Genomic DNA, 23,395 nt, shown 5'->3' with positions numbered 1-23,395 from the left:
TAAGCTCAGAAATTTTTAAAATTAAAAAAAAAATTTTTTAAATGCATATATGTGGTGTGGTCTGCAAAATCTATTTGTTCTCTACTATATTTAACCATACTAATTTTGGCCGGGCAGAGAAGAAGGGTCCATGTCTATGACTGCATTGGAGTAGGAGGCTAGCAGTGTACAGTGCGTGAGTTCTTTGCACTAATGTAGACTTGCAAATAATTGGCAAAAAAGTCTAGTTGTCTGGGTCACTGAGTTTATAATTCATAGAGAATATATGTGTTTAAGAGGCTTGACTTTAATCCAGATCTTCCTAACTCTAAGGTGTTCGCTATACCAAGTTACCCATGCTTCATATTCTGTTAAAACTAAAAGATTTTTAAATTATTTTTAACAGCATACTTTGTATGAATATAGATTCCTGAATCCCGGGACTCTGGACTAGGAATTACTAGACCTTAAAAAAGAACTACTGCTTTAGAAAGCTGGAGAAATTCCAGAAAAAAAGTATGGACCTTTTGTGTATGTGATAATTTCCACATGATATTTAGAAACATGCTAATAATCAAAATACTGAGAAAGTGCTTTTCTTCATAAGAAACATGAATTCAGATGACCAGCTTCTTAGAGCTTCTTATTTACTTCTTAGAGCAGTAAGTTATATAGGATATGTGGAATTGTTTTGGACTGCTTAACTGCAAACATTGAAGACGTAAGAAAGGAGCCAAACTTGGATCCAGGAAAACCTGTGTTTGAATTCTATTTCTGAACTAGATTTGGAACCATGTACATATTTGTAAGCGTCCTTTAAATGGGCGGCCATAGTGCAACAGGAGAGTTGAGTGGCCTGGAAGTAATCTCTGTGGGTATAGGACTGCCCCTTGGGTGAGATCCTGTACCTATCGAGATAGCTTCTTAACGGGAAAAAACTCTCTCTCTGATTGGCTGTGTGTGTGTGACCTCACAGACCCTCTGCGACCCACTGCAGGTCGCAATTCACTCTCTTTATCCTGGGGTAGCTGAGCCGGGTGGATGGATAGCCAAGAGAGATAAGGAGGTTAATAGTGAACACGTGGGTCTTCAGACCAGGTGTTCACTAGGGAGTTAACAAGTCAGGGCATTATGTGAGTAGGTATAATAAAGGCTTTAAGTTTGCACGTGGCTGGCTGTTCTTGAGCATGCTATCATTTATTAAACTATGATTCAAGAAATGGCCAGAAGCCTCTGAAGGCCTCAGAGGAGGCAAGTTGGTAAAATTAGTTGACACTGCAAAGGTCAGTGGCCAAAGTACTCTGAGGGCCTAGGAATCAAGGGAGACTGGTAATAGTAACTTATGAGAGCCTGTTACACATATCATCTAACCTTACACCTCAATTTCATCTGTAAGAATCAATGAAAATAATTGGAGTATTTCACATGATTAGTATCAAGAAGTTACTTTCAAAATTAAGCCACCGTGTAAACGTATGTCATGTATGGGCTACAGATAGTATACATGCAATTTACAGAAACCTACTATACTAAAGTATAAAGACACATATATTTATTAGGCTGTTAGCTTTGCCTCCCTCTGGAAAACACTAGTATAAATGAAGTTTGCAAAATTTAGAAATGAGATTCAAACTGGAAAAGATTAAGAACAGATTGCCATTTCTAATGCAAAATGCCCCTTTGCTGCTTGGTTATATAGCTTGTCTGTGATTATATGAGAGAAAAATCTTATGACCCATCAACCCCTTATTCTTGATTTAGGGCAAAGGCCAGCACAACTCTGCCAAGTGGATAAAAAGATACCAGTTATATATGTCCATTCAAATATTTCACCAATATGTTGGGTTTTTTTAATCAATTTTGAAACTGCAAATGCCATTCTGAGAGTATTCTTTACTATGACAAAGATTTTCTAAAGAGAGGAGATAATTAGCAACTCAAGTTTTTATATTGGGGAGGTAATTTTAGCAAAAGCAGGACATTTAAAGCAAAGGCATGCTTGAAGTACACAGTGTACTACAAATAGTATTCATTTAGTGAACTGGCAATGGCTTGTAACAAACACGGGCAGCATTACCCTGAGAAATGAGAAGGTCCCATAGACAAACCAATTATTTTAACTTTTGTCAATATGGCAACAATTGTTTCTGTAGCTCTGAAGATCCCCTCATGCCTTTTCTAACATTTGCTGGTAGCTGGAATGTCAGATTAAAAGCACAGGTAATACTATGTATGATGGTGTGTGTGAGTGTGTGGGTGTGTGTGAATTAGTCTAATTACTAGAAAACTATCCATTTTAAACTTCTTGATGATCTTAACAAAAAAAAAAAAAAAGATACACCTAACAAAAAAAGATAAACCTTTTGAGATGTGTTATTCATTAAAAATGGTCAGGGGCAGCCAGTTGACACTCTGGATTAAAGCACCAACTCTGAAGTCAGGAAAACTTGAATTCAAATGGGCCTCAAACACTTAACACATACTAGCTGTGTGACTCTGAGCAAGTCACTTAATGTAATGTTCTGGTTAGCTTTCTGGAGGTCTTGGGACCAGCCTTCATTTCAGTAATTATGAGAATAGCCAGAGATAACGTCCAAATTCTTTATTATCTACTTCACAATCTTTCTCCACTATGATGACCGCATATTTAAAAATCAGCCAGAGTCAGGAATTCAGGTTAAGGGAAAAATCTTCAATCTTTACTGAAATGAAGAGGTGAAAAAGGATTGTGATAGCAATATGGGCAAGAAAGATTGCGATAGCAATATAGGTAGCTGCAACAGGAAACCAGCTAGCAGAGGGAGATCTGAGCTGAAGGGCCGTCGCAAAGGCAATGGAGCAGCTGTGTCAAGACGCCAGCCAGCAGTCTCTCCTGCTTCCCTTTCCATTCCCTTGCCTCCACCCACCAAAAACGTCATTTCCTATACAACACATCAGGACTTGCACAAAGAGTGGGCGGGGGCCATTCTTTCTCCAAGCATATATATTAATAGAGTATGGTCCAATTACTATTTAGCCTCACATGCTTGGGACCTCAGTGCATCAACTCAAGCTTCAGCCCATTACACTCCACTTGGGGCCTGGCTAGTTTTCTGGAGGGCCTTCAGGCGGGACTTGGTTTCAGTAAAGAAAGAAGGAAAGCTACCAGGAGCCTGATCAAAGATGGAATGTCTTTTGTCCAGTTCTTATTGGCTGTTATATCCTCTATTATAATTACATCATTGTAGGTGTCAATCTTGTAGAATAGGTGTCAATCTTATAGAAGTATATTAAGTACTAAATACATGTAAACTAGAAAATCATTATCTTAATTCCACTAACACCTCAATCGTATTGAACTAGAGAACTTCTGCACTGAGACCAAGGCTCTTTTTCGAAGGTCCCCCAGAAAGCTAGTCCAGCCTCAGGCAAAGGAGATAGGATAGCCACCAGGGTTTTTATCTTCGATTCTGTCTTCCTCCCAGATCTCCTAGCTCTTATATACTCTATTGTATCATCATAGATGTCAATCTTGTGGAAATATACTAAGTACTAGAGAATCATTATCTTAATTCTACTGAGTTAACACCTTGTTTTACAATTAAATCAATCATACTGAGCTAGAGAATCACATACTAAACTAGATACCATCGTCTTATCGATTCCACTGAGTTAACACCTTGTTGTAGGATTAAATCAATCATACAGAGTTCCTGCCCTTTACATCTCCCACTTTCTTTTGTTTTAGAACATAAGTGATCACGCCCTTCATGACTTCTCAGAAAAGGAGGAGAGAACCCCCTAAAGGAGGTGATCACACCCTTCCTGACTTCTCAGAAAGGGGGGAGAAAATACCAAAAAAGAAGGTGATCACACCCTGACTTCTCAGAAAGGGGGGTGAAAATACAAAAAAAAAAAGGTGATTCCCACCCTCCCTGACTTCTCAGAAAGGGGGTGGTGGTGGTGGTGTGAAAATGCTCTCCCTGATGTCTCAGGAAGGGAGGTAAAAACACTAAATGGATGTTCTAAAACAAAAGAAAGCAGAGATGTAATGGGCCAGAATTCTGGAGTAATGTACTTGAAACAAGGAGAGAAAACATCATTACAATATACTTAGTATAAACCAATCATCATATCACTAGGGAATCATTTGTTGGAAGAGTAAATCAATCATACTGAACTAGAGAACTCACATGCTAAACTAGATAACTATTGTCTTATCAATTCCACTGAGTTAACACCACCTGGCCCATTATATCCCCCACTTTCTTTTGTCTTAGAACATAGGTGGTCATGCCCTCCTTGACTTCTCAGGGAGGTAAGAACCCCAAAAAGGAGGTTATCTCCAGAGTTCTGGCCCACTACAATAAAAAACAAAGTTCAATAGCTTTTCTGTTGTGTCCAATTCTTCATGATCCATTTGGGATTTTCTTGGCAAAGATACTGAAGCAATTTGCCATTTCTTCTCCAGCTCATATTAGAGATGAGGAAACTGAGGTAAACAGGATTAAGTGACTTGCAGGCTCACACAACTAGTGTGTGTCTGAGGCCAGATTTTTTTTTTTGAGGTCACATTTGAATTCAAAAAGATGGGTCTTACTGACTGACTCCAGGATCTGCACTATATCCATTGCTTCACTTAACTGCCTCTTAGGAAACAAAAGACATCAATTAAAAACTAGGGGGAAAAAAAAGAAGGTAGTATGGGGTTATGAAAAGACCATGACTTTGGAGCACACCTAGCTTTGAGTCATGGTTATACCATGTATTTAACTTTGTGATATGGAGTAATTTATTATTTCATTGGGCTTCAGTTTCCTCTTATGTAAAATGTGTTGGATCAGATAATATCCAAAATCCTTCTAGTTCTAAATATTATGGATTTTATAAAAGAAATGTATTAAGTTGTGAGTGCTATCTTATTAAACATAATGCTGAAATATAACAGATAAACCAAATTAAAACTTTTGATAAAGTTTTATTATGAAAACAAAATTCTGTTTTTGCATGTTTCTGATCTGTCAAATTTGTATATGACATTAAAAAAGATTAAATAAAGTTTAAGTTTCTATGCTTGATGCAACTACTGAAGAATTTTTTGGTATTATAAAGCAATTCATTTGTTGTGTTCAATTTTGGAAAGCTGAGAATACTTCACAACTAAACTTAAAACTGAACTATTCTTGAAATTGAAATAGCCAATCTTGATACACATAAAAGTCCATACTGTATTTTAACAGAATTGTCATATTAAGTTTTTTGGAAACCAGTCCCCCACATTCCATTTATGGAGTCACTGAGAACAAATTTCTTTCTTTTGTATCTTAAGATTTCATATTTGATTTGAAAGGCAATGAACCACTGGGGTTTATGGAATACAGTGAGACAATCTGACTTGTGCTTTATGAAGATCACTTTGCTTGAGTAGAATATGAAGTGAAGTGTGAGAGAGACTTTAGGCAGGGAAGCTAACCAATAAGGCCACTGTTCAGGTGTAAGCTGATGGGGTCTGCACCAGAGTTGTAGCAGTGTCAAGAGGAAAGAAGGGGCATAAAGTTACATTGGAAGATAGAATCCTATAACTAGGTTTCAAGCCTGTGTGACTGGAAAGACAATCTAGGATTCTTACTTGCAGTTACTCCATCCTGCAGAGGAATTCATGTGTAAAATGATGTTTGTTTGTTTGTTTGTTTTTTGATACTTCCTTATCATTAAATTATCACTGACAAATAATAACTAGATATAATTGAAATAAATCCAGGATCTCAGGCACAAGGTGGCTAATTTAACTCAAACTCAGAAGACCTTTTTTTTTGTTTTGTTTTGTTTTGTTTGAGGCAATTAGAGTTAAGTGAATTGCCTAGGGTCACACAGCTAGTAAATATTAAATGTCTGAGGTGGATTTTGAACTCAGGTCCTCCTGACTTTAGGGCCGATGGTCCTCAAACTATGGCCAGCTGTGGCAGCTGAGGACGATTATCCCTCTCACCCAGGGCTATGAAGTTTATTTAAAGGCTCACAAAACAAAGTTTTTGTTTTTACTATAGTCTGGCCCTCCAACAGTCTGAGGAACAGTGAACTGGCCCCCTATTTTAAAAGTTTGAGGACCTCTGTGTCTATACACTGTGCCATCTAACTGCCCCTCAGAAGATATTTCTTATAAGACAGCAATTTTGCCCTAGACAAACTCTGTAATTGCTCATATCATAATGCTGGGGCTTTCTCATTTCTTTCTCAAATTACTTTACCTAAATCAATAAAGTTGAACAATCTTTAAAAAAGACAAAAACCACAAAACTGAAATCTCTTAGGCCTAAGCAGTTTCATTGTACCAATAAAGATTATAATAGGATGCACCTAACTTAGGCCTTTGCTTCAGGTTAACAGTTTTACTTCTTGAGTTCATAAAGATTGAAATACTGATGGATAGGGGTGTAAATAATGTCTTATTAAAATTGGATTTTTAAAAACTGGGACAGGTTTACTGTTTCCTATGAAATAAATCTTCCAGGGGCAGCTAGGTAGTGCAGTGGATAGAGCCACTCTAGTCAGGAGGACCTGAATTCAAATATGATCTCAGACACTTAACACTTCCTGGCTATGTGACCCTGGGCAAGTCACTTAACCCCAATTGCCTCAGCAAAAAAAATTAAAAAAAGAAAGAAATCTTCAGGGATAGGGTAGCAGAATGTAATTCGTCCCAGGTGAGAAGCAGCATGTGCCCTTCTCCTTCTCCTCACTGGGATTTTCCTAAGGGCTCCCTAGAAGAGGTAGGCCTGAAGTCTCCCGCTAATCTTGATTAGCCCAGCTCCAGCTCAGGTCCTTCCATTTCAGCCTAAGTGACCGAACCAGACTGTTCAGCAGCTCTAGGCACATCTTTTCCGCTCCAGGCCGGAGTAACAACCTATCTCCTGGCTCCAAATTAATGAAAATTGCTGCGTAGAGGACAGAGTTAACAATTGCGTAAAGGTGGCATCGGATAACATGGTCTGAAAACGGGGGGAGGGGCGACCTCGCGCCTCCTCCCACGAAAGGCGTTAGAGAGAGTGCGCTTGCGCGCAAGATTGAGGTGGGGAGGGGCGGGACAGTGCGTTCCCTCGCTCCCCGGGGTGTGCGCGAGGTTAGGGACATGCGCGATCCCGGGGGAGTGGGCTCATTGTGTGAGCGGTGACCAGCGGATCGCTGCTACAGCTCTGGGTGGTTCCGCCTCAGGCCGGGATGGAGCCGTTGACCGTCGCTACCGGGGATGATGGCCCCGGACCTCCCGGGCCCTCGGAAAGCGGGAGCTTGTCTGCTTCCCAGCGCCGGGCAGAGCTGAGGCGTAGAAAGCTTCTGCTGAACTCGGAGCAGCGAATCAACCGGATCATGGGCTTCCACAGGAGCGGGAGCGCTACGGGTGAGGAGCCGGGACCCCCTAGCTAGGCTCCCCCATTGGGGAGAGCCCGTGGGAGGAGGTATCCCTACACTCCCTATATTATCCCATGCGGCACCTAGTTTCTTGCAGGGACTCGGGACGCCCTCCCCTCCTGGTTAGCGTAGCCGCGGACCCGCCTCCTGCTGTGCCCGGCCCAGTGTGTGGGAACCCCGAGGGCCTAGCCTCTGGCCTTGCCGCTCCTGTCTCAGCCTTCTAGCGGAGGGACCCCAGTCCTCCACTTGTCAGCTGAGCCCAGAGGCGCGCGACCTAAATGAAAGTTTTCCTCCATTTCTGCTCACCTTTGAGATCTGAAGGTCTCCTTTACCCCTAGAAAACAGACTGGTGCTTTGCCAGCCTCAACCAGACTGCTCTTCTGGATAGCCCAAAATGCATTTTCCCTCTTGAGCTCCTTCCGCTGGACAGACTACTTAATCGTGTAGACTCTTCCCACTGTGCACTCATTTATTTGCCTTTTCCTAATTCTGACCCTTCTCCCTCTCCTACTTTTTTTTTTCCTGTCTTACTTTCTCATCTGCACTTTAAAGAAGCTTGTGCTTTGCACTTATTACCCACAAGATTGTTAACCTCTAGTCCTGCTGAATCAGGGACAGGAATGATGGGATTGAGGAGGAGGGAGGGCTGGCTCTTAACTGTTCTCTTATGTCTGACTATCTGAGATCTGTATTGGCATTGGTAGAATCGATTATTTTTAGGTGATAACTTTTTGCTTTTGTGTCTTTCTCATCCCATTTTTTGGCTCTGTCAGGCAGCGGAGAACAAAACCTGTCGTTTATTTTGCTTTTTCAGCTCTAGATATTCCAGTAAACCAGCTTTACTGAGTTAGAGTTGTTAATGTGAATGGTACAAATCTTGTAAGGTATGTTACAATGACACTTAGCGAAAGAATCATTTTTTGACTAAAGAGGTTACATTTAGAGAAATTTTTCTATGTGGAATAACTATGAGCGGTAACTTTGATTTTAAATAAAAGTTAAATGCCTACTACTATGTTTAGTGCACAGTCGTAGACCTCTGACAAGGCGCAAATTTAAAGAAGTCTTTGCCCTTTAGTATCTTGCAGGTTAATAATTTACAAATCGAATTTTAATACTACTTTTAGTCTATACCTTTTCCCAGTTTGTACTTCCAATTGAATTGAATTAAATGGTTTTTTATCCTCACTTCTAAATTGATAACAGATTTGTGTCCAACTCTTTGTGACCCCAGTTAGGGTTTTCTTGCAAAGATTCTGAAGTGGTTTGCCATTTCCTTCTCCAACTCACTTTATAGATGAGGAAACTGAGGCAAACTAGGTTAAATGATTTGCCTAGGGTCACACAACTTGTAAATGTCTAAGGTTCAGATTTGAACTCTGGTCTTCCTGAGACAAGGCCTATCTACTGTGCCACCTAGTTGTTTAAAGTAATATATATAGGTCTGTATTTATATGCAAATATGCATGTATACATTTATGCCTGGAAATTGGGAAAATATAAGAATGTTAAAGTACATTTCAACCCAAAGTGATATTAGTAGACTAGCAGGCTAGATCATTATACAGATGGGATATAGTGGAAAGAACCTTGGATTTATAATCAGTTAAGATGTATGATAGAATCATGAGTTAGTATCTATTAATGTTTCTGTGCTTCCGTTGGATTGTATCCAAAACAAAGATAATGCCTAAAACAACGAATGAGATGGCATATTTTATAAACTTCAAATGTTAGGAATAAAAATTTTCTTTTGCCTAGTGGTAAAAATACTTCTTCACTTACTTTTTCTAGTGCATTTTTCTGTTTTGCACTACTACTACTATTTGATTTTGTCCGTTTTTACTTGGCAAATCCTAGCTATCTTTTCAAATCTTTTTAGAAAGAATAACATTTTCAAATCTTTGAGAATATGTCAGATTCTGCAGTAGAAAGATTATATAAGCCAGTATTGTTTGTTAGCCACATTCTGTACTTTGAAATCTATATTCAATTAACATTTTAAATTTTAGATTAAAAAGAACGCTGGCTCCATGAAGCTCATATTTCATCCTCTGACAGAATTTATTTTCTGTCTTGTTTAGTTTTAATCTTTCACAAGTGTGCATCTGAAGATGTTTTGTTGTTGTTTTCTCAAAGTCTTCATAAATTGGATTCAGAACCATATTTTTAATATATTTATGGCTACTTGTCTTTGTGGTAAATTCTTTATATGTTAATATGTACTCTGTTTACTATCACATAGTATGCATGCTTTTTTTTTTTTCCTCCTCAGAAGAAGAAGTAAACACAGAATCAAAGCAGCGTGACATTGATAAGCTGAACTCCCTCGCTGTTCCTTCAGTTTCAAAGCGAGTGGTACTAGGTGATTCAACTAGCACAGGAACAGTGGACCACCAAAGTGGTACTACGGAGATCAAGGGAACCCAACTGGTAGATAAAAAGGACTCTTTAATCAATCCACCTGAGAGTAGTAATGATGGTAACCTTGAACTTCGTCATCGAAAAAGAGATCTTACTACTGAAACTGTCCAGAGAAGCTCCCAGCATGGCTTAGACCAGTATCTTTCCAGATTTGATGAAGCAATGAAGTTAAGAAAACAATTAATTAGTGAGAAACCTAGTCAAGAGAATGGAAGTACAGGGGAAGAATTTGATACTTTTCGAATTTTCAGATTGGTGGGATGTGCTCTTCTTGCCCTTGGAGTTCGGGCTTTTGTATGCAAATATTTGGTAAGAAAAGAACACTAAGATATTTTACAATTACAAGGTATTTGTCTAAATACCTTGTCTAAAGGTCTAAAATAAAGTCCTTTTCAGAATTGTTTACTAACATTAGTGGATTAGTATTGCCAACCTTGTGGTTTTTTTTAATGGGAAATAAGTTCTGTTATTCAAAAGTTAATGTATGGTCTTCTTCCTAATAGAGATCATGTATACAATATATAAATACTATTTTTCAAATAATTCAAATGTAGTGAAACAATACTATTCTGAGCATAACTTACTATGGCTAGCTATCAGTTATCTTTGAAGTAAAGTCCAAGTTTCTATTATTCAAGGGTTTAAATTGGCAGAATGCTGGATAATAAAATCTACTATAGTAATTTTATTTTACAGTGAAAGAGCATATGCAGAGAAGCTAAGAAATAATACTGTTTCTTACTTAACTTTCCCTGTACTTGAGATATGTATTCACTTAGAAAACAGTCTGATTGTCATAAATATCACAAATAAAAATATATTTTCAAAAATTGAATAAAAAATATTTTTATACTTTTAATGAGAAAGAATATAGCTTTTCTAAAACTGGTATGGTACATTTATTTTCAAAACTTCAGTATCTATGTAAGGTCATATCTTCTGTATGACTTTCTTTAAATTGCATCAGGAATCATTGGAAAACAAGATTTTTCAAATTAATTTTGCAGATAACTGAGTATTACTTTTAAGCATTATAACTTCTAAAAAAGATTTTTATGGAACATTTTATCTTAAATATTTCAAAAATAATTTTTTTCTTGATAATTCATTGTTTTCGTTAAGAACTGTATATATGAACATAATTTCTGTATTTGATCTGCCTTTAAATGTGAATTTTCCACTTTAGGTCCTTTTCAGTCAGTTTTTTTAGTAAAGAATGACAGTGGTGTTACTTAAATTGTAAACATTGAACTTATACTCACTGTCCATTTTTGTATGTTTGTAATTTAGTAACTTCAAAAGCTATTGCATTATGTAGGACTATTAATCATTAAATTAAACCTGTAAGGTTCCTCTTGTATTTTTAAAGTTCTAATATCTTTATTTTAAAATTATTTTTATAATATTTTAACCTCATCTAATTCTAATCTACTATGGGCTAGAAAATCTGATAACCAATTTTGCTAAAATTACGTCAGAAATCTGAGTGAAGACATGTTGAACTTTCCTGTTTATAGAACTAGGACTTTTGGGGTATATAAATTCTGATTGAGATTTTTATATTTTTGGGGAAAAAAGACTTCCAGGTAACTACATAAAATGTATTTCAGCACTTGTCTTGTAAATACATTTTATGTGTTTATAGCTCCTTCCCTTACTTCGCACCTCACTAGTTCACAACATATACATGTTGTGTATACATACATGTGTGTATACATACATAAATACATACACAACATATACACACACTTATTCATCAGAATACTTATATATGTATCTTCACATAACTTTTAAGTCATCTCTTGAAGGAAGACCCATTTTACTGGAAGTGACAGTCCAATAAAAGAAATTGGCATTTGTCCAAATGTTGACTTAGAAAATTTGCAACAATTTTTATGAATAAAATTCTTTTTCTTCATTTTGTTTCTGTGGGATCAATATTCTCTAAAACAACCTAAAATTAAATATTTTACTGGGCTTTTACGTTGAATATTTAAGTTGGTATTTTGACTAAATGAATAATTTATACATTAGCAACTAATTTTCTCTTTTGTCTTTATAGTCCATATTTGCTCCATTTCTTACTTTGCAACTTGCATTCATGGGATTATCTAAGTACTTCCCAAAGGTAAGTTTAGTTATACATTTAAAATGTATATAAGTCTTCTAATTCAGTTTTTGTGGATGAATATTCAGAGATGTGCTTAAATAATTTTAGAAAGTTAATGACACAATGTGGTCTACATTGGGGGTCTTAAGCTAGGGTCAATGAATTTTTAAAAAACAAATTCCTAACTATTTTAACATAATTGGTTTCCTTTGTAAGCCTGTGTGTGTGTGTGTGTGTGTGTGTGTGTGTATTTTTTTTTGGGGGGGTGGGTGGGAAAGCACATTTAAAAACATTTTGAGAATAGTTCTGTAGACTTTACCAGACTGTTAAAAGAGATCCACAATACAAAAATGTTTAAGAATCCTGGAAATGAATCATGTTCCATAGGATCAGTAATTGAATTCAACTGGCATTTATTAAACACATGCTTCATGTTAAACACTGAACTAGGCACAAGGGATACAAAGACAAAAAAAAGGAAATGATCCTTTTGTTCAGGGAACTAAAATTCTGTAGGTAAGTTGATACTTAGTGAATCAGGCACTGATACTCAATGACTACAATTAATTCAAAAATGAATTTTTATATAAGGATTGAATGAAAGAAGAAAAGAAAACAATATGCTTCCTTTTTGGGTGACTTTGATTGTAAAAGATTAAATTTACCGTATGACACAGCCATTGTATATGTAAAAGATTAAATTTACTGTATGACACAGCCATTGTGTTGATTGATTGATTTTGCTGCATTTTTATCCTTCTTGTTTTTTACAAGGATTACTCTCTGAGAATATGGGTGGATATATTTGCAAATTAAAAGGTGATATAAAAGCCATCAATTAAAATTTGAAAGCTTTTAAAACATTTTCATTGTGATGTCTAATAAATAGTAACAATAAGACATAGTCAAGGGTGTTTTTTGGCTCTGTGAACTGCTTTGTGTTTCCCTCTCCTTGAAATGAACAGAAAACAAAAGCATAAGATTAATGTCAATTAGGAAAAAGAAGAAGAGAATAAAGTGTTTGAAAACTTGGTGAGGCTTCTTTTTTCAGAAAGATTGGAAGAACATGCTTATTTAATAGAGCCTTTGTTTTGAATTCATTGCTATTTCTTGCTTAGCTATCTGGATTGTTTCTCTTTAATGCAAAACTGCATTCCTTCTGTTTTTCCAAAAAGATTTGAAACAAAATAATAGTTTGAACTTTCAAGTCAAGATAGCTAAATGAGTTTCATAGGGATCTGGGCTCTTCACATCTTCTTGTCTCCTCTCCCCTCTCCCTCAAAAAACAAAACAAAACAAAAAGCAGAAAAACCACACAGATACTGATAGAAACAACAAGAAGGAGAGAAGTAACTTTAAACAAATAAAATATATAAAATTATAATGGAAACCAATTGTGATGAAATGCAGTTATCAAAATATATTCTTAAAACTGCAAATCCACAGATGCTAAGTTAAGAGCCTTTAATATATGTTGTTTTTTTAGCTTTCCCTGATTTTACCATATGACCAGCTTTTTTTTTTTTTTTGACAATACTTTAATCAGGAATATTATCAAAAGTGTTTTAAAAAAGATAAATATTTTGCATAATAATGAACAATTGTGTGTATGTGTGTGTGTGTATGTCATGTACATGTGTATACAGAGAAAATCTTTACTATAATTTTTTTTTACTGATGGCTAAATCAAGTCCATCTAGATCCATAGTGTCTGAGATTGGATGTATAGTAAAAAATAAACAGCAAAAATAAAAATAAAAAAATCTAATATTGGTCAAGATAACAGGTTTAATATACTACTACATTGATGAGATTTTTTTTTAAATACAAGATTTAATTTCTAGAAAAATATTCGTACCTGTACAGAAACATTCATTTGATGTATCTATTTGTAATGGTATAACATTGTCATTGAAAAATGATAATAAATTTCAGTCTCAGCTCTGCTGTCAGAGTAAACTTGGGCAAGGTATTTAACCTTTTTATATGTCCATTTACTCCTCTCTAAAATGTAAGGATTAGATTAGATGACTAAGTCTTTATAGGAAATGACATAAACGAAGATTGGCAGAACCAGAATTTTATGCAAATTAATTATTAACGATATAAAAATAGAAAACTAAGGTTAAAATAGAACTTCAGATATTTAAAGGGCTATACCCAGCAAAGGCATTTCTTGTTCCCTACTGATTTGTTTGGTTCTAATCTGCTTAAGATTGTATGTGAAATTTTATTTCATATTTATAAATATAGAAGGTAAAAAAAAGTAGTTTCATAAGCAATTTTTAAAAATAGAATTTTGAAGAACTATTAACAGATTAGATAGTAACTGGCAACAATTATCTATTATTTCTGGTCTGGGATAGACCTATCTAAATTGATTATAGTTTGTCCTTTTACTTTGAAGCTTTTCACTTTTATGAACTCATTTTTCAGAATTTGGAAAACACAGTGTTTACATTGTAAGAATGAATAATGGTAACAGGTTAAAATGTTACTTGTTCATTCTCATAGCATCTTTAAAAAAGAAAAGTTTGGAGCAGCTAGGTGGCACAGTGGATAGAGCACCAGCCCTGAAGTCAGGAGGACCTGAGTTCAAGTCTGGTCTCAGACACTTAACACTTCTTAGCTGTGTGACCTTGGGTAAGTCACTTAAGCCCAATCAACCTAGGGGGTTGGGGAGGGGAAGAAAGCAAGAAAAATTTACAACATTATTTAGTTTTCAATTTCTCACTGAAATTTGCTACTCTCTTTGAGTCATCTGCTTAGATCAATTATAATTGTCGTGTGTGTGTGTGTGTGTGTGTGTGTCAGTGTGTGTCATGTACATGTGTATACAGAGAGAATCTTTACTATAATTTTTTTTTTTTTTTTTACTGATGGCTAAATCAAGTCCATCTAGATCCATAGTAATTCATGAGCATTAAATAAATTGTGATTTGGAGCACAGGGGAATGGGAGGCAATATCTTTTTCTTTAATTATTATAAAAACACAGTTTTAGAGCTCAAATGTCTGTTAATCTGATTTTCTTTAGCACTAACTATATCCCATTAAAATAGGTAGATAAATCCTAAAATAGAAAAAATAGTATAATGAATTTTCTACAAAGATGAAGTGAAGATTACCACTGAAGAAACAAATGTTTAAACAAAAAAAGAAAATTTTCAGCCTTCTAAATCACTTGACATTGTTAACTGCCTTCTTGAAGCTGTTTCATTCCTTAACTTTTATGCTCCTTGTTCTCTTCAAAGAAACTTAGAAGGATTTTCAATGGTCAGCTAGTTTTAGCAGTTCTCAGTAAGAATTCCCTCTATCATATATCTAGCTAATTTTTCATTCACACTTTTTTTTCCCCGAGGCAATTGGGGTTAAGTGACTTGTCCAGGGCCACACATCATTCAGACTTTTTTGATGACTTTTTCAAACCATCTTATTTCTTCTTCCCCATGAAAACCCTTCAGATATTTGAAGCTGGTTATTTTGTCCCCTCATCTTCATTTCAGACCGTTCTTACATGGCATAATTTCAGTGCCCTACACCATCCTGCTTGGCTACTTTCCTCTGATCATTCTCCATCTTATCACTTTCCCTAAAATGTGGCACCTAGAATCAAACAACTTTAAGTGTAGTTTGACTATGTTGGAAGAACAGAGAACACAATTGGATACTGTGATTCTCTTAATGAAGGCTAAGAGTATATTAACTTTTTGTCTACTGTGTCATACTTTTAATTCATATTGAATTTCTTATTCCCTAAAAATCAGATGTTTTTCAAGTGAACTATGAGCCCTATCTCTCTGTTCCTCTACTTAGTATGTTGTTGTTTTTTTAAACCTCCATTAATTTATCCCAATTAAATTACACTTCTTTTAATTCAGTTCCATGTTTTTTCCTGTCAATATCTTTTTAGATCCTGACATTGTCATCCAGCTTATTTACTTCCCTCCCCTTTTCTTCTCCCCCCCAAATCATTGATTTAAAAATGGCTAACAACATTGGGCCACACATAATCCTGTAGCACTAAGTTAAGATTTTCCAAGTTGATTATTATCAACTTGTTATCAAAGTTGATATCAATCTATTAATTACTATATTTTGCACTTGGTCATCCAACTATATACAATTTCCATATTTATCTGTCATCTAGTCCAAAGCTTCTTAAATTGTGGCCTGTGACCCCAGATAGGGTCATGTAACTGAATGTGAAGGTTGCAAAAAAAGTTTGGCAGCAGTAAAAAATATCAAATAATCCATCAAGATTTAATTCTTTATGTAAAAATAAGTGTATCCATCTCACTGGTATGCACATTTGGGTTTGTCTTTAATATATAGTAAAATTATATGTATACCTGTTTTAAAATAAATTTCTTTGTGATTTATTATCAGTAAATGTTTGATTTGTGTACCTTTTTTATATAGCTATATATATCTGGGGTCATGTAGAAATTTCTCAGGTAAACAGAAGTCATAAATGAAAAAAGTTTAAGAAGTCCTAATCTACTCCATATCTCTAGCTTGTGGACAAGTCTTAGAGACTTTTGTCAAGTACTGAGCTAAAATCTGGATAAATTGTATTTAATATGTTGTTCTAATCTTCCAGGCCTTCCAACATAGTATTAATAATAGTCTTTCATCAAAGCAGGAAATGAGGTTAATCTAACTTGATTTCCTCTCCCCATCCCCCCCCCCCAGGCAATTGGAGTTAAATGACTTGTCCAGGGGCATACAATCAGGAAGTGTTAAGTGTCTGAGATTGGACTTCAACTCCAATCCTTCTGACTTCAGCACTTAGCTGCCACCTAGCTGCCCTCTAACTTGATAAATTGACTATTAAAATAACATGGATAATTAGCATCTGAAAGAGGATTTGAAGTCAAATCTTCCTGACTCAAGTCCAACAGTTGTCTCCAAATTTTGGAGGAGTTCCAGCTATCTTCCAGAACCTCCTGACTTGACCAATAGCTAATATTATATTAAACTTCATTTAGAGAAGCATAGTATTCAGTTGTCCACTGTTTTTCTGTTCTTGTTAGAACACTGTATTCTAGATGAAGGAATTGGTCCTATGTGATTAGGACTTGCTTTTCTATACATTAACTATCCCTTTTATACATTCTAGAATTTTGCTATGACTCAATGACAAACATGCTAATCTATATTGTGTTTTTTTTTTCCTTTTGAAAATTAGAATATTTGCCTTTCACATTCTTATTCCATCTCTTTCATTCTCCACAATCTTTATGTAATCACTAAAAGTAGGTTAAGCAAATGCATTCTTTGCTTCATATTCTGAGATATCTTTTATCTTGGCTTCATCAAGGATAGATAGGAGCTCTCATCTTTTTACTTATTGTTTTCAGTTTTCTATAATTTTTCATGCTTTTCTCTTTTCTGCTATTATTATTCTATTCACATTGAGCAGCTACTCTGAATCTTTGAAGCTTCCATTTTTTCTGTTTCTAATAATTCCTTTGCATTCTCTTTCATTTTTGAAAGTCTTCCCCAAAATTCAGTTCTAGACTTTCAGTTCTTTCTATATTGTTCACTTGGAAATTTAGCCACTATTTCTCATCATCTCAGATATCACCTACATGGGCTGGTTACATCTCTATCTTTAGCCCTAATATTCTAGCTTTTTCATTCTTGAACATTTTCACTTAGGTTAGTTCTCAATTCACATGTCTTATAACCCAACTTAACCTATTCAGATTACTCAAATGAATTTGTGATCTTATTGTTTTGAATATTTCCTTTAACAATATAGATTTGTCTGTCCCGTGTGAGTCTTGTTCATGTCCTCTTGTAATAATGGAAGTCTTCCTTCCTTTCTCCTAATTTTATGAATATACTAGTCAGAGCAATTGAGCTGCCTACCTATCATTTGTATAGACACAGCCAGTCTAGTCGTAACCATTCAAATGTTTGGATAGGGTAGTACATTTGGAATCAAGAAGATTTGAGTTCAAATACTGCCTTAGATACTTATTAACTCTGTAGCTCTAAATAAATTACTTAGCCTCTCTCAACTTCCATTTTCTCATCTGTAAAATATGAATAATTATAATTTCTGTATCATAAGTTGGAAGGATCAAATGAGATTTTATATATATATGCTTTGTAAATATTTTAAGCAAACATATAAACATTAGTTCTATGCTGTTATGGGGCTCAATGCAATCACTACAATATTTTCTGCAAGAAGGAGCATCTGGAAGAGGTTTACTCTTCAGAGGGAATCCCTCATTAATTTTTCTTTGGAATTTGGCAAACTCCTTTGGGCAAAGCATGTTTTATGTGTTGCCTGATATATATTATAAGAGGATTATTGAAAAAGGCTACTTCTATTATAGCATTCAAGGAATTTTGAATGATGTAAGTATATGAGAGACACTTTGTTAGAAGAGCCTTTAAATCAGGATTTTCTTCTTTTTAAAATAAACTGTGAAAGTTTATCTGTTTTTATCTTTGTCAATTGGAGAAGATAGATCTGATGTAGAATTCTGTTAAAAAAAAAAAAAAAAAACTTTCTATTACCCTTTATCAAAGACAGCTCCTTATGCACATATACAGCCAATTCTAATTGTCCTGATCTTTATCTGGCCACTGGACTCAGATGGCTCTGGAGGAGAAAGTGAGGCAGATGACCTTGCCCAGTCCTCCCTCACTTAAATGCAGTTCATTTACATATTTTGGCCTCACTTCTCTGAAGGACATGGTCCTCTTGGAAGATGAAGGACAAAACAACAGCAACAGTATAAGTGAAACTCATTAAGTTTTTGTGTAAAAGGTAGGCATTTGTTCTTTCTGTCACTTTTTAAAATAAAATACACAATTTTTTCCTCCAATTTTTCTTTCTCAGGAGTCTATGATCTCTTAAAATTTTATTTCCTCTAATAAGGCTCTCAATCTGTATATATTTGGTCCTTTCTAGCTTCTTTCCCTGTCCTTATTCTTGAGTTCTATTTCTTCTGCTGCTGTAAATAGATCTGGGATAATTAATTCAAGTGTGGTGATCTTGGTAGTGAAAAAATTCAATAGAAAATTTTTCATTTTCTTTATTTTGTTAATCTTTAACATTAATTTTTAAATGCCCTCAAAATTATTTGGATGTCTTGCCAAACTTTCTTTTTTGCAAATGATATCTTAATTTTTTTATTCATATGTAAAGATAGTTTTCAACAGTTATTTTTTATAAGATTTTCCATATTTTTATTCTTCCCCTCTCCTCAAGTCAGCAGTTTGAGATGTTATACATATACAGTTATGTTAAACATATTTCTTCATTAGTCATGTTATGAAAGAAGAATCCGAACAAAAAAGAAAAGGGGGGGGGGGGGGAAGGTGAAACAAACATGCTGCCATCTGCATTCAAATTTTCTCTGGGTGTGAATAGTATTTTCTCACATGAGTCTTTTGGAATTGTCTTAGATTGTATTGCTGAAAAGTGTTAAATATCGTAGTGGATCATTATATAGAGTTGCTCTTTCTGTATACACTGTTCTCCAAGTTCTGTTCACTTCATTCAATATCAGTTCATGTAGGTATTTACAGATTTTTCTAAAATCTGCCTGTTTATCATTTTTTATAGCACAAATAGTATTTTATTTTAGAAATATTTTTTATTTTTTATTTTTTAGCATTGACAATTGCAAAACCTTTTATTCCAATTTTTCCCCTCCTTCCCTTCCCACCCTCTCCCAGGTAGCAGGTAGACCAGTACATGTTATATATGTTAAGGTATATGTTGAATACAATATATGTATACATATCCATACAGTAAAATAGGATTTTATCACAGAATTCATATACCACAACTTATTCAACTATTCCCCAAATGATGGGTAGTCCCTCAATTTCCAATTCTTTGCCATCACAAAAAAGAGCTTCTATGAATATTTTTATACATGTAGATCCTTTCCCCCTTTTTTTTATCTCTTTGAGACCTAGTAGTGGTATTGCTAGATCAAAAAGTATGTACAATTTGATTACCCTTTGGGCATAGCTCAAACTGCTCCCCAGAATGGTTGGATTGCTTCACAGCTACACCCACAATGCAATAGCGTTTTAATTTTCCCATACTTTCTCTAACATTTGTCATTTTCCTTTTCTGAGTTGTTTTCATTTGTATTTCTCTAGTTAAAAATGATTTAGAACATATTTTTCATATCATTATTGAGACCTGCCTATTCATATCCTTTGACCATTTTTCAGTTGGGAAATTACTTTATTCTTATAGATTTGACTCAGTTTTCTCTATATTTGAAAAATGACTTACCAAGCTTTCTTTAAACTGTTTTTAGCTTAAACTGCTTCTCCCTGCTTTTTGAAACTTTACCACTATTAATTGTCATTATTCTTGATAAGATTTTATAAAGAAACTCATAGAAGCCTCTAGCCACTACCTCACATTATTTGTCAATTGAGGCAAATGTTAGCTAACTTGCTTTTTTAGGCTTTTTTGATTTTCTTTTTATAAGAATTGATCTATATCTCTTACACTCTTAATATATTTTGTTTTTTAGTACCCATTTTGCTGTCAAATAGTTTAAGATTGAATTGTTTCCAATGCATTCTTATTTTCTTCTCATTATGAGTTATCTAGTGTTTTATTAATTTTGATCTTTATTTTGGGGGTGGGTTTTTTGGTATTTTTTTAATAATAGCTTTTTATTTTCAAAACACATGCAAAAATAGTCCTCAACATCCACCCTGTAACCCTGTGCTCCAAACCTCTCTCCCTTTCTTCCTCCCTTTCCATCCCCCAGACAGCAAATAGTCCAATACTTGTTAAACATGTGCAATTCCTCTATACACACTTCCACATTTATCATGCTACACAAGAAAAATCACTGATCTTTATTTTTAATCAGGTTGGACCATATACAAACTGTGATCAATAATGAATCTTTTCCTGCCTGTTAAAACAAATTTCATTTTTGCAATGTTATCTGATGGCTTTACTATGTTCATAATGTTACTAGTTGTTTTCTTGGGGAAAAAACAAAGCCTTTGACATCTCACTTCTTGTTGATCAATGCTTTCCAATATATTCATCATCATTCTCATTCATTTTTGTCTTTTGAAATAATGGAATATCAAAGTGTTTGTTGGTATAATATTTGAAGGGATCAGATGTTCCTAGAAATTTTTTTCTTACTTCATTTTCCTTATAAATGTTGGTGAATAAAGTGCAGCTATTTTGATGGTAGTATTTTTGCAAGTTCATGAGCACTGCAATATGAAATAAGCAAATGTCCCATGAGATAGTTTCTTATTGCTTTATAATACATATATAAATATATATATATATATAAATAAGTATAATAAAATCAACTTTCCCACTTTCTTTCTTTTTTTTTTTCACAGAATGAGTCCCTGTGAACCTATCCTTTTTTCATTTAGGTTCAACTTTTTTCTAATGGTTTCATTTAATGCTTTGGGTCCTTCAGCAATATTCTCAATTACAGGCCATTGAATAATAACCTCACATTTAGCATCCCAGTAGCTAAAAATGTCCATAGATGATTCAAAATAATTTTTAGCATCTTTCCTTGTCACTTTGCCTCCATTACTGCAGAAGTTGAAAGGGATTACACAGGACTAAGGGCCTCGTTCCTCCCAAAATTCCTGTCAACATCCTTTGTTTTCCTAAAGGTAAATTCTCCCATTCAGACAGATTTGAAATTTCAGTAATCTTTTATTCTTCCTTCAGTTCATAACAATTGCAGTCACTAAAGTTCTGTTAATTCTGTCGCTTTCTAGTTGTGAGATTAGACAGTTCAGCCATATTAAGTTAATCATCTGTAAGTGACACTAATTACAGTACCAATGCAGTGTTGTTCAGCAATCATTTATTAAGCATCTATTGTGCTAAAATAGGTATTAGGGATATAAATATAATAGATAAAAACAGTCTTTAATGTTGAGAAGCTTACTTCAACTAGAAGGATACACATGTAATCAGAAAGCTTATATACATGATTGTTGACTAGGAGGAGAGCAGCAATAACAACCAGAATACTCAGGAAAGTCTTCTTTGGGGAAGTTCTATTTGAACTGATCTTTAAGTGAAACTAAGAAGTTTAAAAGGGAGAAATGAGCGGGTTCATTGTAAGCATAAAGAACATTGCCTTTTCAAAGACAAGGAGGATATTCCAGGCAACAGGAATTAAATCAATTTGGCTGGAATATAGAATACAAAGAGGAAAATACACATATACATAGAGGAATGTACTTCAAAAATACTACCATGAGGCTCACATGGCAATATATATATCAAGGACTATATAAATAACCACAACAATACTTGACACATATTTACCTTGCATGTAACAGGTATTCAGTGAACATTTGTTGATATGATTTTCTGTCCATTAATACTTTAAAATTAAGCTCACAGTTTGTGTAGTCATTCCAAAAAAAAAAATTGCTACAACTAAAACTTTTCACAGGACCTAAATGTCATTTGATAAAAGTTGTGCTTGAATTTATTTATCCCTGCTTTTTCTCTTTGTTTAGAGTGAAAAGAAGGTGAAGACGACAGTACTAACTGCTGCACTTTTATTGTCTGGAATCCCAGCTGAAGTAATCAGTCGTTCCATGGATACCTATAGCAAAATGGGAGATGTTTTCACAGACCTTTGTGTCTACTTTTTCACTTTCATCTTCTGCCATGAACTGCTTGTCTTTTGGGGCTCTGAAGTTCCATGAAAGCTATAGAACCCATAAAAGCTAATTTTCTGTTCTCTACTAGTCTAAGGGAAAGAAACCGGTTTATACTTTTATAGTGTTATTACTTGATAGAAGTTGTAAAACTACTGGATTATGAATGGAATGGCAGGGTCTCCAGGTCAAAAGTTTTAGTTTTGTGGTTGTCCTAGTCCTGATATAAAGAATAGAGTACAAGTGTCATTCATTTATTTGTCTTATTCAATTAGAAGGTATATCTGTTGCCCTTGCCTACATTCCCCTCAGGTTGTATTCATTCTTTTTTGGCCTATGATAACATGACTAAGGTCTTTGTGCTCTTTGCAGAACTGTTAAACATTATCTTAGCCATCTCTAAGAATTGCTTTCAGCATTTGTTTTTCCTTCTCTTAAAATAAATGAGTCCATCTTATACATAAAATTAAATTGACTGTGTTTTCTAACCTCCTTATATATAATGTAACATCCAATAATTGAATGAAATAATCAAACATTAGCCAATTTCCTCATTTTTCCTCATTGAAAACACTTTAGTATTTTAGTCATATCTCTAATGTTTTCAAATAAAGGAATCCATTTGTTTAAATAAAATTGGAGGAGGCTTGGGAAGTTATCTGTTGTGTTTCTGCTGCTTAATTGGAATTTTGATATGGCATTCTAAATCAACTTTCATTAAATCTTGTTGATTTGGTCTCATATTATTCTTACTTTCTTTCATCTGAACAAGAAAATGATTTCTTTTTGATAACTTACTGGTTTAGATCTATATCACAAAAGCAGAGAAAAG

General features: G+C 34.7%; 2 protein-coding genes across 2 annotated transcripts in view; both read left to right on the top strand.

Moving 5' to 3' along the window:
- Nucleotides 1–4,886, top strand: part of SEC24A (SEC24 homolog A, COPII coat complex component) — a 92,734-nt gene extending 87,848 nt beyond the window's left edge. The window contains exon 24 of the mRNA XM_051978178.1: nucleotides 3,707–4,886. Within this exon, the coding sequence (XP_051834138.1) occupies nucleotides 3,707–3,763 (57 nt within the window). The 3' untranslated portion in view covers nucleotides 3,764–4,886. The remainder of the gene's footprint in view (nucleotides 1–3,706) is intronic.
- Nucleotides 4,887–7,038: 2,152 nt separating this feature from the next.
- CAMLG (calcium modulating ligand) lies at nucleotides 7,039–23,034 on the top strand. The gene is made up of 4 exons (XM_051978185.1): nucleotides 7,039–7,354; nucleotides 9,641–10,098; nucleotides 11,852–11,917; nucleotides 22,420–23,034. The coding sequence occupies exons 1-4, from the start codon at nucleotides 7,177–7,179 to the stop codon at nucleotides 22,609–22,611; spliced, it is 894 nt and encodes a 297-aa protein (XP_051834145.1). The 5' UTR covers nucleotides 7,039–7,176; the 3' UTR covers nucleotides 22,612–23,034.
- Nucleotides 23,035–23,395: the final 361 nt, after the last annotated feature.

This window comes from Antechinus flavipes, chromosome 2, assembly GCF_016432865.1.
Source record: "Antechinus flavipes isolate AdamAnt ecotype Samford, QLD, Australia chromosome 2, AdamAnt_v2, whole genome shotgun sequence".
Lineage (NCBI taxonomy): Eukaryota > Metazoa > Chordata > Mammalia > Dasyuromorphia > Dasyuridae > Antechinus > Antechinus flavipes.
Note: the sequence above shows the minus strand (reverse complement) of the source record. Positions and strands in the feature narration are given on the sequence as shown.